Source organism: Ascaphus truei, chromosome 5, assembly GCF_040206685.1.
Source record: "Ascaphus truei isolate aAscTru1 chromosome 5, aAscTru1.hap1, whole genome shotgun sequence".
In the NCBI taxonomy this organism is placed as follows: Eukaryota; Metazoa; Chordata; class Amphibia; order Anura; family Ascaphidae; genus Ascaphus; species Ascaphus truei.
Genome location: NC_134487.1, coordinates 211,044,766 through 211,062,716, shown reverse-complemented (window position 1 = coordinate 211,062,716; position 17,951 = coordinate 211,044,766). Strand labels below are relative to the sequence as shown.

General features: G+C 43.6%; 1 protein-coding gene across 1 annotated transcript; it reads left to right on the top strand.

Annotated features, from left to right (window-relative positions):
* The first annotated feature begins 1,030 nt into the window (after nucleotides 1-1,030).
* LOC142494713 (uncharacterized) lies at nucleotides 1,031-6,435 on the top strand. The gene is made up of 2 exons (XM_075599148.1): nucleotides 1,031-1,685; nucleotides 5,275-6,435. Exons 1-2 carry the CDS (start codon nucleotides 1,031-1,033, stop codon nucleotides 5,589-5,591), a joined length of 972 nt encoding a protein of 323 aa, XP_075455263.1. The 3' UTR covers nucleotides 5,592-6,435.
* The last annotated feature ends 11,516 nt before the right edge of the window (nucleotides 6,436-17,951 follow it).

The window sequence follows — 17,951 nt, the reverse complement described above, 5'->3', positions numbered from 1 at the left end:
ATATCTTTTGGTTTGTGAGTATTGACAATGCATATCTAGTTATAATCTCTGCATAGTTAGGAATGGATTGGTAACATACTGTAACTGCTAGCCATTAGCTTATAAGAAGCTTGTTCTGATATTTCTGATATTTCTGAATATTGTTGTGATACAATAAATGATAAACCTTTTCTTATACAAACTCTGAGTACCCTTTCTTTATAAATAATAATCTCACGATACCCTCCATATCTTAATATGTGAGATTGTGGCCGAGACTTTTTCAAGTGCAACATTGTGGTTTGTGTTCTCTGCTTAGCGCAGGATATAACTCACCATAAGGCGACACTTGATAAAGGAAGGTAGGATTGAACCCAGATTATGGCGCTCCAACGTGGTTAATTACTCATGAGTTGTATAATAAATCTTACGTTACCCATTTAATCTTGAAAGTACACGTGTATGCTATATTTCCTCTTTATAAAAGAAAAGGTACAATTTTCATTATATATATATATATATAGTATATCATGGCTGTTACGGATTTTGCACGAGTTGCAGATCTGAATGTTTTAATGAGGAATCAGTATCAGAGAAATCTGATTGACGGTGAAACTCTGGCATTTGAAATTCAATTTGGCCCGTGGGGACCTGGGGCAAGATACTGCTATCTAACAATAGACACCACAACTGATCCAAACACATATCAGTACGTACAACAGGCATATGATCCGTTAATACACACGATCATTAATTTGACACATAATGCAGCGACTGTCATTTTGGGACAACAGCCTGTGATTGCTACAGGCGTGGACAGGCATGGTCCTATTAATTCTGGTGCGAAATATGGGGAGAATCGCACACACACTTATTTACACCAGTTACATTACCTGAGTTAACACCAGCAGCACGCGACGTTCTGACAGAGCGCGGAAATGCAACTGCAGAAATCACGCTGTTAAGAGAAATTGTTAATGCCCTCTTCGCAATAAGAGGAGCTGCTCCAGCGTTAATTGATGTACCAGCTCGGGTACAAGTTTGTATTCCCATGGCGAACATTAAGGCTACTATTGGAAAGTTGCCAACTAATCCAAAAGACATTGCATTGTGGCTGAATGAGAGAACGCATTGTTTAGATGGGGTGTATCCTACACCGACCGCAAATCAGAAGCTTGCTTTAGTGAATTCCCTGCTACCAGCGGGTTTGTCAATCACATTGGCTGAAGCACGAGACTGGGATTCAGTCATCAGCAATGTGTATGAGAAAACCCATGGAAAAGTTACTATCTCATCACTGGCAGATACGCTAGGACAAGTTAATAAGACTAGTGGGATTGTAGCAGCTTATATTCTGGGGTTACGCTTTACACAAGGCAACCATGAGATTGTGTGGGGTTGTCTGAAGGCTTTGATTAAGGGACAGGGTTTGCTGTTAGACCTTGAAAGACAAATTCAAGGTGTACCAGTGGAACAAAAACCTATTATGGTTCCTGAGATTCTGAAAAATACTTACACTCTTGTTGGCAGATCGCTGACTGGGGATCCGATTGGGTTAACTAAGCCACAAGCCAGTGACAGGAAGCCTGAGCGATCGCACGCAGACAAGAGGGGAAATTTTCTTGTCCAAGAGAGAAAGTGGAGACCTCCGTTCATCCAGTATCAGACTCCAGTTTATCCTAGAGACGAGCAGTGGGACAGAAGAGGTAATTTTCAAAGAGATAATAGAAGTTTTCAGACTCCTACACAGAGACAAAACACTCCTACACCACAGACTACACAACAAAATACACGCTTTGAACAGCAAGCTCGTAATGAGGGTGCAGTGTCCAGATATAATCTGAGACAATACATTAAAACTCCTGACAGATATGGGCAAGGCAAATCTAGCGAAATTAAATTTCGTGACAAGCGTACAGGTTTTGCTACGCAGACTTCAGGATTAACGAACAGCCAACGTGAGGTTAAGCAAGCTTCAGCAGCGACGACACCGGCGAGCACAGAGAAATTTGTTGGGAAGATAACTCACTTCCCTGCAGACCTCCTCTTTGAGGAATGACAAACTTAACGTTACACATTCACTACAAGGGAAAAGATTAGACTGGCCTATTAGATACACAAGCCGACATATCCCTTGTAAGAACTGATATTTTAATAGATGAAAATTATGTACACGACATCACGATACAAACAATTGAAGGAAATGGCACGTATCCTTCATATTATTTAGACTTAAAAATTAATGACAGAAAATTTTCTATTGAATTAGTTGAACATGACAGATTAGGTTGTGACTTTTTAATAGCATACAAAGATGTGGCTTCCTTCTTTACAATAAAAGAGGAAGTTACAGAAAACCGCAAGCAGACGGAATTGACTGTGAAATTTGACTTGGAAAAAATTATCACAGATCAATGTAATGAAAGTGCTTTTAATGATAAAACAAAATTGTATAATTGGTTAATGACACACAAATATATTTTTCAGCAATGGGAAAATCAGGTCGGATTTAGAAATGGAATTGTACACAATATTAATACATGTTCTACACTTCCAAAGAAACAGGCACAATATAAAATTAATCATGCCGCCTTACCAAGCATACAAATTGTAATCAATGATTTGCTTAAACAAGGAGTACTGCTTGAACAGTATAGCCAAATGAATACTGCAGTATATCCAGTGCCTAAAAAAGATGGTTCATGGCGAATGGTGTTAGATTATAGGGAAGTGAACAGAGTCACACCTTCAGTGACAGCACAGAACACACATTCACCTTCAATCTTAAGCGGATTACAGCGTAAACGCTTTAAAACTACATATGATCTAAGCAATGGGTATTTTTCCCATCCAATCACGCCTGAGAGTTATTGGCTAACTGCATTTACCTGGCAAGGTAAACAATTGGTTTTTACACGCTTACCACAGGGTTTTGTAAATAGTCCAGCTTTATTCACAGCAGACGTAGTCTCACTATTGTCTAAATTTGACAACACAGAAACTTATGTTGATGACGTTTATCTATCACATGACACAGAAGAAGAGCATTTTAAAGCTATGACAGAAGTGTTAATTACATTGACAGAAGCAGGTTACCTTGTTTCCCTAAAGAAATCTCAGCTTGCAAGAGAAACTGTGACATTTTTAGGCTTTGAAATAGCTGAAAATGGCAGAGGCCTCTCTACTAATTACAGAGAAAAAGTTTCCAACATCAGTGTTCCTAAATCACTAAAACAGTTAAGAAGCATTATTGGGTTACTGAATTTTTCAATGACGTTTATCCCAGATTTTAATGTACTGATTGAACCATTACATCACGCAACATCACGCGAGATTAAGTCAGAGCAGACTAGACCGAAAAAACCTTTTAAATGGTTAACAGTTGAGGATGAAGCATTGCGAAAGTTATTAGCAGCAGTTAATGATGCTTCCTACTTAGCGCAGCGCGACCCGACAAAACCATTGTCAGCTTATGTCAACATTTCACCTCTAGCTGCATACATTAGAATTTACAATGCTATGGAAACAGTACCAATTACATTATTATCTTATGTATTTACAAACACAGAGAAGAGATATTTGCCGCTTGAAAAACTATTATCAGCGATTACACTCACAGTGCTGAAATCACGTGATTTGGCACAGGGACAGGATATCTATATATACACTTCAGTAGCTTCACTAGCAACATAGCAGAAACAGACCATTCCGGACAGGAAGGCGTTAAGAAGCCGCTGGTTAAAATGGTATAAATTATAGAGGATCCTCAAATACATTTTGTGCATGATAAAACTTTAACTACATTAGATGACCTCCCATCCCCTTTTGAAGGAGTGACATGGGAAAATCAAACACATCCAAATGATTTTTATACATGCATTTTCTACACAGTTGGTTCAGCTGTAGACTCCAGCAGAGAAGGAGTGAATAAATCTGCAGGTTCAGGAATTGCGAAATATGATGCACATATGAATTTATTGCATAGTTGGCAATTACCTATAGGAGACTACTCTGCACAGTTTGCAGAGATTCATGCATTAGCTTTTGCTATGAAAGAAGCACTTACAGTTAAGGGACATGTACTTATAGTTACAGATTCCGCTTATTTAGCACGTTCAGCACTGCAGGACCTACCAATTTGGAGATCAAATGGATTTTTGAATGCCAAAAGGAAACCACTAACGCATATAGCTAAGTGGAAGGCCATTGCGGCCTATCTTGATCAAAAGCCTGATATTGAAATTGTACACGAGCCAGCGCACAGAACGCTTGGTTCATCGGTTCATACTATGGGTAACCAGTTTGCAGATAGTCTCGCGCAAACTGTAAGTCAGAAGTTTGCCGTTAACAAAGTGTTAACAAGGGCACAGTCAAAGTCAGCCAGTCTCGATGCAGAGTTTTATGCTTGTCTGGATGCCACCAGGCCTAATCCACCTGGGTATCCTAAGAAATACTCATTTAAACAAGTCAACAATAATTGCATGGTTGTAATTGATGCTAATGAATTCATTGTTCCCCCTGTAGCAAGCAGGATGCAGATCGCTATGCAAGCACACGACAGTGTGGGACACCCTCACCTAGGGAGAGAAAATGTTTTGTTGACACTGAAACACAAATACTGGTGGCCGAACATGAGGAAAACAGTTAAGACAGTTCTAAGCAACTGTAAACCATGTCGGTTGGTAAACAGTCCTAATCATCAGACCCCACCATTTATTATTAATGCAATACCGAACAAACCGTTTGATTTAATATATTTAGATCATATTGGACCTTTGCCAGCATCACATTCCTACAAACATGTTTTGGTTTGTGTTGATGCTTGTACAAGGTTTACGTGGTTATACCCCGTTCGTAGTACGACATCTAGCTCTACGCTTAAATGTCTCAACACCTTAGTAAGTGTGGCTAAGCCCAAGGCCTTTCATTCCGATGGTGGACCTGCTTTCACAGCAGCAGAAACCAAGGAGTGGGCCGCAACATTAGGTGTTGATTGGGCCTTCAGCTCACCGTGGCACCCGGAAAGCGCTGGGATTGCTGAACGTAGAAATTACGAGGTAAAACGACTTTTAACCAAAATGCTATCTAATCGTCCTACACAGTGGTATCCACTCTTAGTTACGGTTCAAATTGGCCTAAATAATATTCCTAACACAGTAACTGGTAAAACACCACATGAACTGTTATATGGTACCCCTATGAATACACAGTTTACTAATGATTCTATTTCTGTCCAAAGGAGACTTGAACAAATATTAATTTTACAGGAATTGAGGGATTCTTTTTCCCATACAGCCCACACACCACGTAATCCTGCAGCTTGGACGCCGCAGATTGGACATTCGGTCCAGGAGAGGGTTGCTAAGGTAAAGCCGTTGCGGCCTAAGTGGAAGAAACCTACCACGATACTGAAAAAGATAAATGAAAGAACCTTTATCATCCAAGATACTAAAGGAAAAGAAAGAAAAGTGAGTATCGATAATCTTAAGCCTACAGCACATTGCAGTAACGTCACTGTTCAAGATGGAGGAGACACCGTATCTGCGACAGACTTCGATCGAGCTGCAGCCTCTCGAAGCACAGATTGCAAGACAACAGGATGTGGAAAATAATCATGCAGGTGAGGTCCTACAAGCTGAAGCTGACTTCCCTGACAGTGACCAAAGACATATATATGTGTTACCTGCCATACCGGATCAACGCAATATTTACCAGAAGGCCTATCAAACAATGGCTAAGGTGATCACAAAGAAAAGACTGTTAAAGACTATTTTGTGTCTCTCAATCTGTTTTGCTTTTCTAGCAATATCGGCCAGCGTTATTTTCAGGTTACAATAGCATTTTGTGACTCAGCAAGAAGGAGAGATCATCGACTGGAAACGTACAGCAGCACACGGTATTACCACACCAGACTCCGGAATCGTGAAACGAGGACTACACTACGATTTGAAACCGGTGGAGGTACAGTCGGTGGGTATACCTCAAGGTGTGTATTGGAAGCCGTTTCCTAAACCTATCATCCAGAAACGAAAGACTTTGGGGATTTCACAGGTTGTGCTGTTTGATTCTACTGTGCTAGCTAAAGAAGCTGGTATAACTACGCCAGAAGGAAGGAAGCTGGTGACACAACATCTGAATGCACAGATGCAACAGCTGCAATCTACAAGCCTGAAATATGATTTACCCCTTCATGACCATTGGAAGCAGCAAAGCTACCGTGAACAACGTTGTCATGCTGAATTTGGACATTGCTATTTCATTGACTTTCAAGGAACACGTAAATGGCCAACGAAGGAGCTGAAAGCTGATCATTGCCCTCGGCCTGGTGTGACCATGGACAATATAAGGTATAAGCAATACCCTATTTTCTATCTGAATACAGGTCAAATCACTCAGAACGGATTCGTTCCCAATGGACAGACTGATCCAAGAGTGGCATTCTGGGAAGGTGCTGAAGAAGAATAGTTCAGAATACCTGGAGGGGTAAGACCTTATACTTCTGCTGTTTTTTGTACTGACAGTATTTACTCAGAATGGTGGAACTCATCAGTAACCGCTGAGGACCTGTTACACAAACTTCAAGATGTGATGGAAGATGCTAAAACCGGACAGCTAAAGACAGCAGCACTTCCGAAAGAATGGAATACACAAGGTGATGGTATGTTGTTTCGTGAACCTACAGCATGGGACACTTGCACTCAACCACGTTTTGCTACATTTACCAATACTACATACTACAGCCATTCATGTAAAGGTTTCAAGAATGCGTGTGGTATCACATTGGAGAAATTGATTAATGAAGGAATCTGTGATAAGGACACTACAGTATTCAAATACGGTTGTAAACCGTGTTCCTTTTATTACAATCTCACGCAAGGCTATTTTAACTGGCAACCGAAAATGATTGATCAAGGATTTTTACATTTTTCTGGGTTACGAGGTTTTTGGTGTGTGGAGCGAATAGTGATTATGAAACCTAATTACAAAGTCTACTCCCTGTTCCAGAAATGTCTCAATGATAGTTTGCATATGAATGTTGACACGGTAATCAGGGCGATGAGCGATTTGATGAATGTTCAAATAGCTCCAGATGATAAACCTGTGATTATGACACGTGCACCACACGTAATATTGTTAACATGCCCTACTCAGAGGCAATGTGGGGTACGAATGCAACGATTAATGCCATAGTGTATTATGAAAATGACACAGAGTTCATGAATGAATGTAAAGTTTCAAGTAAAACATCTACAAGAAAATTGCTTACTAACGATGATGTTCTTATAACCACAGGACACCTGCTGAGTGATTCTGTTTCTGTTATAAGTCAAATCTCTGACTCAAATGATGAAGAATTAAGGAGAGGTATTTTGGTGTTAAGAGATCACATGATAAAATTTGCTTCCTACACAATTTCAGATATAACAGTGTTATCTGAAGAAATTAAAGCTTTGGTTATTCTTAATCACATTACTTCTATCAGGTTAACGTTGCAAAGTAAAAAGGTTGACATATCACTTTTAAATCTCACTTTGATCACACAGACTCTCAATTTAAGTCCGAAAGAATCTGAAATCCTGGCATATGTTTCACAAACCACAGTTTATGACATACGAGAAAGAAACCACAGACGGGTTCATAACCCTGATGACTCATTATGGGAAGTTTTTATATACTATGAATTATTCATTCCAGGAGACGTGTATACAACAAATTGGGAACTGCTTAATTTTGGACACATAACACACACAGGTTCTTATTTCGCAAGCATGCAGGTTGCGCAACCATTTCAATACATGTCTGTGAAATGTGATCGTAAATTTTTCATCAGCACTATAAGATGTGTTGATAGAGGTTATTTGATTTGTGATGACATTATACAGCACATGCCTTGCAATGATCGAATGCAAGGTAGCAACTGCCCGATAACTGTAATGCCTATTCAAACCCCTTTTACATTAATTCACAGCCTAGATAATGGGAGTTACATAGTGTTATCTACAGAAAAGGATTGCGATATTCCTCCTTTTCAGGCATCACTTGTCACGGTTAATGGGAGTATACAGTGTTATGGTACTACACTTATTCCACCTCTGTTACATCAGAAATTCACATCTGGAGTACATTTCCAGGTACCAGCTATCACACTGATCCTTCCTCACATGACAGCCTATTTGGCACATTTAAAGAAAATGAAGGTTACTATAGGGTTCACACATGATATAGTACATACCCTTTTACAGAGAGTTCACAGTGAATTACTACGTGTTGATTTGCACCCAGGTGATTTTCCCCAGTGGTTAACTACACTAGGTGAATCATTGAAAACTTTTTGGCCAATGACAGGTAATTTTTTGACAAAAATAGGCACTAGCCTACAATCTACTGGTAAAAGTATTTTTAGTGGACTAGGAAATGCGTTTGGAATCCTAGGTTATTTAAAACCACTATTGTTTTTATTTTAGGGATAATAATCCTTGTTATTTTGCTTCGTATTTTCTCATTTCTTCCGAAGATGAAGATGAAGAGGCGTTCAGCTTAATCACATTTTGCTTTATAGCATATATTCTTATATTTTTACCTAGATACTAATATACTGTTTTAAGCACACAGGTCAAATCTAACTTGCTGCAGTATGCTTTGTTGCAAGGACACAGACGAAAAGAAAGATACTTCACAAATCTTGCGTCTACCACGTTCCTATCAAACTTCCATGAGGATGTACTTAGATGAACTGGTTTTGCCACATCGGAAACCCCGCAAAGTGCATGCAGTTCACGATACGATGAGAGACTTTATGTATCAGGACTCTCTTGCTTCCTCTGGACCGTTTTCTGTTTTGACACCTAATGGGACATTGCTACCGCGTAGCTTGCTAATGTTATGTAATTTTTGGCAAGTGAAATCTTTGCTATCTCTTGGTGATCAACCCAACTTCAAGTGTAGAGACATTCACCGTCAAATATTTCAAATGTCTTTTTATACAATTGAAGAAGGTCATATCAGCATTGTTAGCCACGGGTCATATAATTGTACCACTTTGTTTGCATGTTCAGGTAATAAACATCAACATTGTTTTGGTGCCCGTTGGAATACTATGCTCTTGAGTATGTATGAAAGTCAACATCAACCCGCTTTACAATTGGGCGATTTTTACAAATTGATACCTTCCCATCGTGGAATAACTTGTGCACATATGCGCAGTTGTGGGTGTTTTGGCGATCAATCACATACTCCTGTGAGTTCAAGCTCATCAACATCAGAGAGCTGTGACACTGTCTTCCAATAGTACACATAATGAATATTTTCTGCTTTGATAGTTTTTTTCCTGCATTTGCAAAAATATGATAATTATGTGTAGGAGAGGGTGTTATGGATTACAGGTATTTTCTGGCATATAACGCATAATGAATACAGGTCACAGGTACATATATATACATAGTATCATTGTAAGGCCTAGTATAGCTTAGAGTATACTGTTAAAATCCTGGTTTTCTTGTCTTAGAAATAATAGCTTGTTTTGCTCAGAAGTGGCAGGATATTGGGACAGGTTACATAGACATAAAAGGGGAACTTATAACGGTAAACACGCTGTGGTTTGAACGGTAACTTATGAAATATCATAGGTTACTAAATGTAAGTCCTAAGATCGTAAACATCATACGTCACTAACTGTAATTTCTGACTCGTAAACATCATACGTCACAAACCACAGAGTATGGACACATGACACGTGACACACGTACGCAGTAAACAATACACTCTATAATAGGTTTGCCCGACTCCATGTTAGACCAGAGAGAGAGAGAGAACCGAACTTAAGTGTGAAGTCACACAGATGAGACTGGGACTGGCTGACCTATCATAATATCTTTTGGTTTGTGAGTATTGACAATGCATATCTAGTTATAATCTCTGCATAGTTAGGAATGGATTGGTAACATACTGTAACTGCTAGCCATTAGCTTATAAGAAGCTTGTTCTGATATTTCTGATATTTCTGAATATTGTTGTGATACAATAAATGATAAACCTTTTATTATACAAACTCTGAGTACCCTTTCTTTATAAATAATAATCTCACGATACCCTCCATATCTTAATATGTGAGAGTGTGGCCGAGACTTTTTCAAGTGCAACATTGTGGTTTGTGTTCTCTGCTTAGCGCAGGATATAACTCACCATAAGGCGACACTTGATAAAGGAAGGTAGGATTGAACCCAGATTACCTGCCAAAAAATTCAAATAGGGACACAGTGCATATAGTCCCGGATATAAATTCAATAAATCTCCGTCAAGAATATCATGGAATAATGGCTTTCCTTATTAGGAGTGGATCTACTACTAGGTGAGTAACAATAGTTGCAACTTTTTTGGGCCTCCTGAAGGTAACAGAAAAATGATGTTCTCACTTCGCCGCACTTCATTGGAGACAACATTATAATAAAAGTCCAAAGAAATCACCAAAGTTTGAAGCCACGCAGGTGAAACGTACGTCGGGTACATCTGACCTCACTTCCGGGTGACATACGAGAGGCGTGGGCGGTGGAAGTCAGAGCATGTAGGAGACTGCCATCATGGGCAGCAATAGCGCTCTTACACAATACAGCTGAACCCCGTTATAACATGGTGCTTGGTGTCCACCGATGCGATCGTGCTATAACCAGATCACGGGGGAAAATGGCCGCGATCAGGGGTTCCGCGTCCGCCGGAGGTGGCGCAGTGGCACCCCCACGCAGGACTTACCCGGCATTAGGTAGGCTTGCGGAACTGATCGGGAACAGCCAATTAGAGCAGCGACAGCTCTGGCACATGTTTACAGGGTCCCTACTTGTCCTCTGGAAGACATATGACAATATGCTGGCTTGAAGTTATGATGGCCATTTTGAATTTGGCAAATGAGTTGCCCGCTGATTAGTTGGAGGGCGGAAGTAAACTACTCACTGATTAGTTGTAGGGCAGCAGTAAGCTGATTGGTCGGCCTCGCTGCGCTGCTGAGGGTTGGGGGTTCTTGTAGGGTAGTGTGTGTTGAACATGGGCATGTGTGTGCGTGTGTGTTGAACATGTGCATGGTCAACCACTGATAGGATTGATTGTAGACCCAGGCCATTTATTCTTATGTGGGTAGAGGTGACAAGGGAGCGGGACACCATGCACATGTAAAAGAGAGATCACAAAAATAGTACAGTACTGTATAGCACAAAAATGATAATCCTATGAAATTCTGCAAAGGTTATAATCACAAGCAGACAGTGAGTAAAGGCATTTCACACATAAAGTGTACATGAACAGTAGTCCCACGTAGAGGGGCGTCTGGGGACCAGGATGGGATGGATAGGGTGCACTACAGCAGAGGACAAGAACACACCATAGCGCGAACTGTGCAACAATTTAATGAATTAAAAAACACTTCACAAGTGCTCACTTACAAAGTATAAGAAGTTATTAGGCAATAAGGAATCAGAGGTACAGACATATGATGATCTCACCGCCCCTTCCTCTCCAGGAATCGCGATTAGGTTTGGAATGGAGACGCTCCGCCACAGGTGCTCCTAATTGCGGCCAAAAGAAGCAACGAACAGCTCAGCGTCTCTCCTCCACGTGTCTTGGTATCTGCCTCGATTCGACGCGTTTCGCTAGAGAACTAGCTTTGTCAGGAATCTGGCACCCTATCCTACACTTACTCTTAAATAGTCAGTTAGCTCTTCATTGGTGGTGTATAATGGTCTCTGGTGATGTGGGATTAATGCGCTGCATCTGTGACCACAATCACCTGGGACACATGATACAAAGCCAATCCAAGATGGCCGCCATCGGGACAAAAACTTACAAACCCCTTGTATAACTTTATCAGCCACATTGTCTTAGTGACACAGTGTTGGAATACATGATACAAAGCCAATCCAAGATGGCCGCCGTCGGGACAAAAACTTACAAAACCCTTGTATAACTTTATCAGCCACATTGTCTTAGTGACACAGTGTTGGAATACATGATATAAAGCTAATCCAAGATGGCCGCCGTCGGGACAAAAACTTACAAACAGCTTGTGTAACTTTATCAGCCACATTGTCTTAGTGACACAGTGTTGGGAATGGACAACAGGTCACAAACCCTCTTAAATTGAGTAGTCAGCAATGGAAAGACATTGCATACAGTTAGAAATATACCCAAAAAGCAGTGTTGATACAATACTGATAAAAAGTAATTCTAAACGTACATTTTGAAAAGAATATACACATATTTTAAAAAATACATATATATATATACAAATTACAATTATTGCTACTGTTTAAGATTTTTAATGGTTCACTCTAATAGTTAAATGACAAATTTAAAAATAAAGAATAGTATCTTTATTACAGTAAAAATTACTAAAATCCTAACTAATTCTAATTGCTATCTTTGTAGTCCAACCAGGCAGCATATATGAAATAAAAGAGAACAAAGTTAGCAAGCACATAATATACTTTTGGAGAATATCTTAAAAAGGCCACATATTAAAATTTTAAAACAGTGAGAAAAACTGCAGAAGTCCACTATCATTTCGGGTGATGTATCATGGTCCAAAAGCGTAAAAAGTAATGAAAAAGCATTTATTCTTATGTCAGTCTTCAAGTATAGTGTCACGGTTACTTTATGACAAGATATAATTTACACCAAAATACCTGGGTTGAACTGAACACGGCTGAGATATGATAAAATATAATTTTTTCCTTGAAAAAGGTGAACACACAAGATATACAAATAACAGACAAAATATAGACACTTAAAGGTTTGGACAAGAAAGCCATCAGGATACAGGATGGGCCATTTCTTCCATAATTCAGGTTCAGATGTAGACATCACAAAAAGCACAAAGACAATAGCCATAGGCTGAGCCTGGTTTATATACAATTATTTCCCATTGAACACAACCTAAACCCAGCCCCTCTCATAAATCAGTGGTGAGGTTGATAGTCTTCCCCAGAGTAAAACTCCTCCCACCCAAGGACGTTTAAAAACTGCTTTTCCTATCTAAATAACTTCATAACTTCAGTTCAGTAGTACTTACTGGCACGTGAGACATATCAATACATTCCGGCACGCATGACGCTCCCAATAAGACTAAATATTACCGTGTAATACTAAAATTAAGAGAGATATTTATATCTGTCTCTTAGTACCTGCTAGACATCATGTGTCTGTAATCATTATGTGCAAATCGGTCCCACGAATACACACATCTAGCTTTTAGCACGTTCAGCCGAGGACATCTCATAATATTCTTATATTTAATAAGGTCACTCATTCTGATATCTCCTTGTGTAACCGCACCCCTGGCCCCCATAACCCCTTGTCAAGAAATCCTTTGAAGCTGGGCCTCGTGTGTAGAGAACATTTGTCACACGTGCTATATTTCACACCCAATGCTCCAGACCTGGGTCCTAGCTGTCTCTACCAGCAATATACCCTCGGTCTGCCAATTAGATATTAACATACTGTACACTAATCCCCCTCTGTACTTGTCACACCCAACTTCAATCAAGCCATTTGAAGCCCAGATATTTCTGAAAAGACACCACACATATTTGTATTTTCCTAAACTGTAGCTCATTAACCCCTTAAGCCTTCCGCATCAATCCCAGTGTATGTGTTGGTGCAAACACTGGAACAGAAACAATACATTTTTACAGGGGAATATACATTAGGATTCTGAAGCAAGATAAAAACATATTACTGGACCCCAGTCCATTAAACCCCTTGCTCCCCAAGTGAGAGCAGGGGGTGGCCAAATGGGGTGTAAACCCTTTAATCCCGGGCCAAACCCCCTCTCCCTTGACACCTCCCCTGCTCAATAGGTGCCTTGGGCCCCAGCTGTCCACCCTAGCACTGGAACACCAAGGGCATCCTTGAAGCACTCAATAAGTCCTGAGGGGTTGGCCTGGCAAAATTGTCCTCTGGCATTGTCCAGTACATTGTCCTGGCCACATTGGATAGTGAAGACCAGATCCTGCTGAGCAGGGCTCCAACGTGGCCGCCGGGCATCCTCCTTTGCCACCCTCTGCCCCCCACCCAGTGCCTGGTGAACCAAGCCCATTGTGAAGGGGCACCTCTGCAGACCAGGCTGCATACTGCCCAGAGACTGGCATGTCTCTGCACCAGCAAGAGACCAGGTATCAAGCACAGACCGTCGCTTTCCTGTCAACTAAGTCTGGGAGAGAGCTATGTCACTATTCTGTAGGGACCCTACCTGCCCTGTAGCTGCTCCGCTATACCCTTGCCTCTCCTCCCTGGCTCTAGGGCAGTCCCCACCCCTAGTGGCATCATATCTGGAATCCAGAAACCACATGGGGTGCTGACTCCTACCCCCTCCTGTGCCCCCTGGGACAAAGCAATCTCCCAGTATCCTGTACTGGGGTCCCTGGTACCCAGGTGCTTTGCCCCTGCCCTCTCAAAACTGAAGGCCAGGAAACAAGCACCTGCTACCACCACTGCTGCTAGGGCCAGCATCACTCCTCTCCACTCCACTGTGCTGCCCTTCATCCCTGTAGCTACCCTTGGCTGCCCTGGGGACAGTACCCTCTGCTGTACCCCCCTAAACTTGGCTACTGCTCCTGGCTGCCTACCTACGCACAGCCCTACCTCTGGGAACCCTGGGGAATCTGTCAGGGGGGTCACTCCGGGTAAGTCAGCACAAGGGACCTCCTGCCTACCTGGCCAATCCCTAGCTTCTGCCAGCTGCCTGACACCCCACTGACCTCCTATCTCCCCCTGCTCCTCGTGTCTCCCTGCCTTGCCTCCCCTAGGCCCAGCACCTCAGCCCCTGCTGATGACTCCTGCTTCTTACCTCCCTGCAGCCCACCTTCACTCCGTTCCCCCCTAGGCAATCCTAACCCAGACACTGGAACTACCTGAGTGCACCTACCTCCCTGACCTTGTCTCCCCCTTACCAGGGATGAGCTCAGGGGCATCTCTCTAGATGCAACCGCCTTAGCCCTTGGCTGGCAGGTATCCCTGGGGTGGCACAAGCTTGCCACTGCCCATGATACCCCCAGCCCATAGCCAGGCTGCAACAGGGGGTTGCTGATCTGAGAGACACCCTGAGGCTCTGCCAGGGTAATGGGGAAATCTAGCTGCCATACCTGCTGCTTTCCCTCCCTGGCTACCACTAGCCCTTCTTCTCCTACTGAGACCTGGTGCTGGCTACCTACCTGCAGCCTTCCCTCACTCTGCTTGTCCCTAGCTAATCCTAACCTGGACCCTAAGGACAGCTGAGTGAGGCCATCTCCCTGACACTGCCTCCCCATTACCGGAGAGGAGCCCAGGGGCACTGGTGCAGAAGCACCTGCCTTGGCTCCTGACTGGCAGGTAATCTGGGGGTGGGATAACTGTGCCACTGCCCCTGATACCTCCAGCCCATAGCCAGGCAACAACAGTGGGGCTCTAAACTGAGAGACCCCCTGAGGCTCTGCCAGGGTAATGGGGGAATCTAGCTGGCTCACTTGCTGCCTTCCCTCCCTGGTTCCCACTGGCCCACCCAGGCAATCCTACCCTAGAGCTGGGTGCTAACGGGGCTAGCTCCTCTCCCTGAAGCTGTGCCCTCATTACCAGAGGGGAGCTCAGGGTTGTTGGTGCAGATGCACCCACCTTAGCTCCTTGATGGTAGGTAACCCTGGGGTGGTCTAACTGTGCCACAACCCCTGATACCTCCAGCCCATAGCAAGGCTGCAACAGTGGGACTCTTAACTGAGAGTCCCCTTGATGCTCTGCCAGGGTAATGGGGAAGCCTAGCTGCCCTACAAGCTGCCCTTCCTTTCCCTCCCCTGGTGCCCCTATCTCCTGCCACCCACCGGTCACCCCTTCAAGGGAACAACAGGGTACAGTCAAGGGAAAAAATACTTGGTCTGGCTTACCTCGCTGGTCCCCGCAGAGACCACCGCCTTCGTTGGTCCCGATTGCAGGGGGACTGGAGTGGCCGCCGGCATCGTCTGGGCCGGGCAGCAATTGTCCGCTTCCGCAACAGTGCCCGGGTTTGGTACCGTGAAACGGTGCAGGACAAGGGTCCCAGGTCCTTGTGGAGTAACACGGCTCCATTCAAACCAGGTAAAATAACCCCCTCCCACAAACCCTGTCCCTCCCCCACTCAGAAAGGGCTCCGGCATGTTGCCGGAATCGCGACTCATCCGCTGCCGCCGCCACGGGCGAGCCTCGGGTAGCTGCCGCAACAGCGCCCGGCTCTGATACAGGGTCGCCAGCGTGGATTGTGGGGCTCCGGTCATCGCTGGGAATCGCTGACTCCGCCAAACAATGTGAATCACCCACCTCCCGCACACCCCAACCCTCCCCCCAAATAAAATTGCTGCCGGCCGGATGCCGGAATGGCGGCTTCTTCTCCGCCGCCACCGGTTCTCTGCCGGGATCTGATGGATGGCCGCCGCTCTCCACTGCTGTTGCCAATGCAGCCCGGCCAGGTTCTCCAGGGGACGTCCCGCAAAGGTTTGTCGCCCCTGCTGGGCGGGAGCCATCGGAGGATGCCGCTAACGGGGTCATCTTTTCCACAGCTCGTGAGTGCTGGCCCTGAGGGGCTTCTTCGCCAGACCGCACATGGTCCGGGCCCCGGGCATTATTGTGGCCTGTGTGTTGGCAGTGCCGCGGCGCCTGCCGGAGCTTCTCCACCGCCGTTGGACTACACCCCGCAAGGGGCTGCTGAGTCCAGATCGGAGGAGCTTGATCGCCGGGCTCATTCCGGAGGTTCCTCGCCACCGGTGGACTACCCCACGCAAGGGGCTGTTGAGTCCAGAGCAGAGGAGCTTGAGCGCCGGGCTCGTGCCAGAGCTTCCCCGTCACTGGTAGACTACCCCCCGCAAGGGGCTGCTGATTCCAGAGCGGAGTTGCTCGAGCACTGGGTTCTGGGAGGGGGGAAGCGGGTCGGTGCGGCCCCAATGCCATGAACTGGGTCCACTTCGCCGGGAACTACGTCTTGCCCAACGCACACACCAGTGCTAGCTCTTTTAAGAAAAATGGACGGGCCGCCGCAACGGCCGTTACCTCTCCTGGTGCAAGACTTTCGTGGTCTCCGAGACCACCCGCTCCCTCCCCAAGTCTCTGCTGTCCCAGAGCTGGGTCCATTCCCTGCTCTCCGGGCGGTTTGATGGTTACAGCGGCTGCAGCGGTGGTTCTTTGCTCAGACGGCCGGGTTTCATGCTCACCGATCGCCGCCTCTCTCTCTCTCTCTTGAAAATGCTTTGATCATCTACATTATTTCTTTTAACTCTATTTCGTCTGTTATTGCCTCCTCTCTGTCTTCTACATCGTTTTTTCATTTTTTCTTGCTGCCAAGAAGCGCTAAATCTAAAGGGGGTTTGCATATTGTAGTGACCTTTACCTCCGGGAAGATGTTCTCCCTTTCCTTGCGCCACTCTAAAAAAGAGTGATTATTTGTTTTAGTTGTTTTTAGTTGCACTATGATCTTTTTCTCTTTTCTTTTTTTCTTTTGTCTTATTTGTCTGTTTGTCTTTCCCTGAGACTACATTGAAGACTCCACTTCGGATTTCATCTCAACCATATTGGACTTTATATTTGGTCAGGCTTTATATTTATTTCTTTTTGGAGGCGCCGGTTTTTTTTGTTTCTACTGTTTGTATTGGTTTGTGTGAACCTTTTTTCTTGGCAGCCCCCACTTTAACATTTAAAGTGTGTTTATTTTATTTTATGTTAGTCACCCATGTGTCACTATTTTCATTTGTAGCATTAGCGCTGTTCCCACTGCCCTTCCCTTTTATCTGTTTGTAACTCTAGTGTAGCAGCTTTTGCACCCACTTAAATAGTGGTTTTTATCACGTAGTATTTATATATATATATATATTTCTATCACTTCACGTTGAAACTTATATATTTTCACTTATTATGGATTCATTGTTTCACTTTAGAACACATCGTAATTTTAATGCCGATCAAATATTTGATGATCCAACATCGGTCCCTGTATT

Coding starts and splice junctions, on each gene's coding strand:
- LOC142494713 (XM_075599148.1), top strand. CDS start 1,031: ATGGCGAACATTAAGGCTACTATTGGAAAGTTGCCAACTAATCCAAAA. Junction 1,686..5,274: donor CGAGCAGTGGGACAGAAGAG/GTAATTTTCAAA, acceptor TTTCCCATACAG/CCCACACACCACGTAATCCT.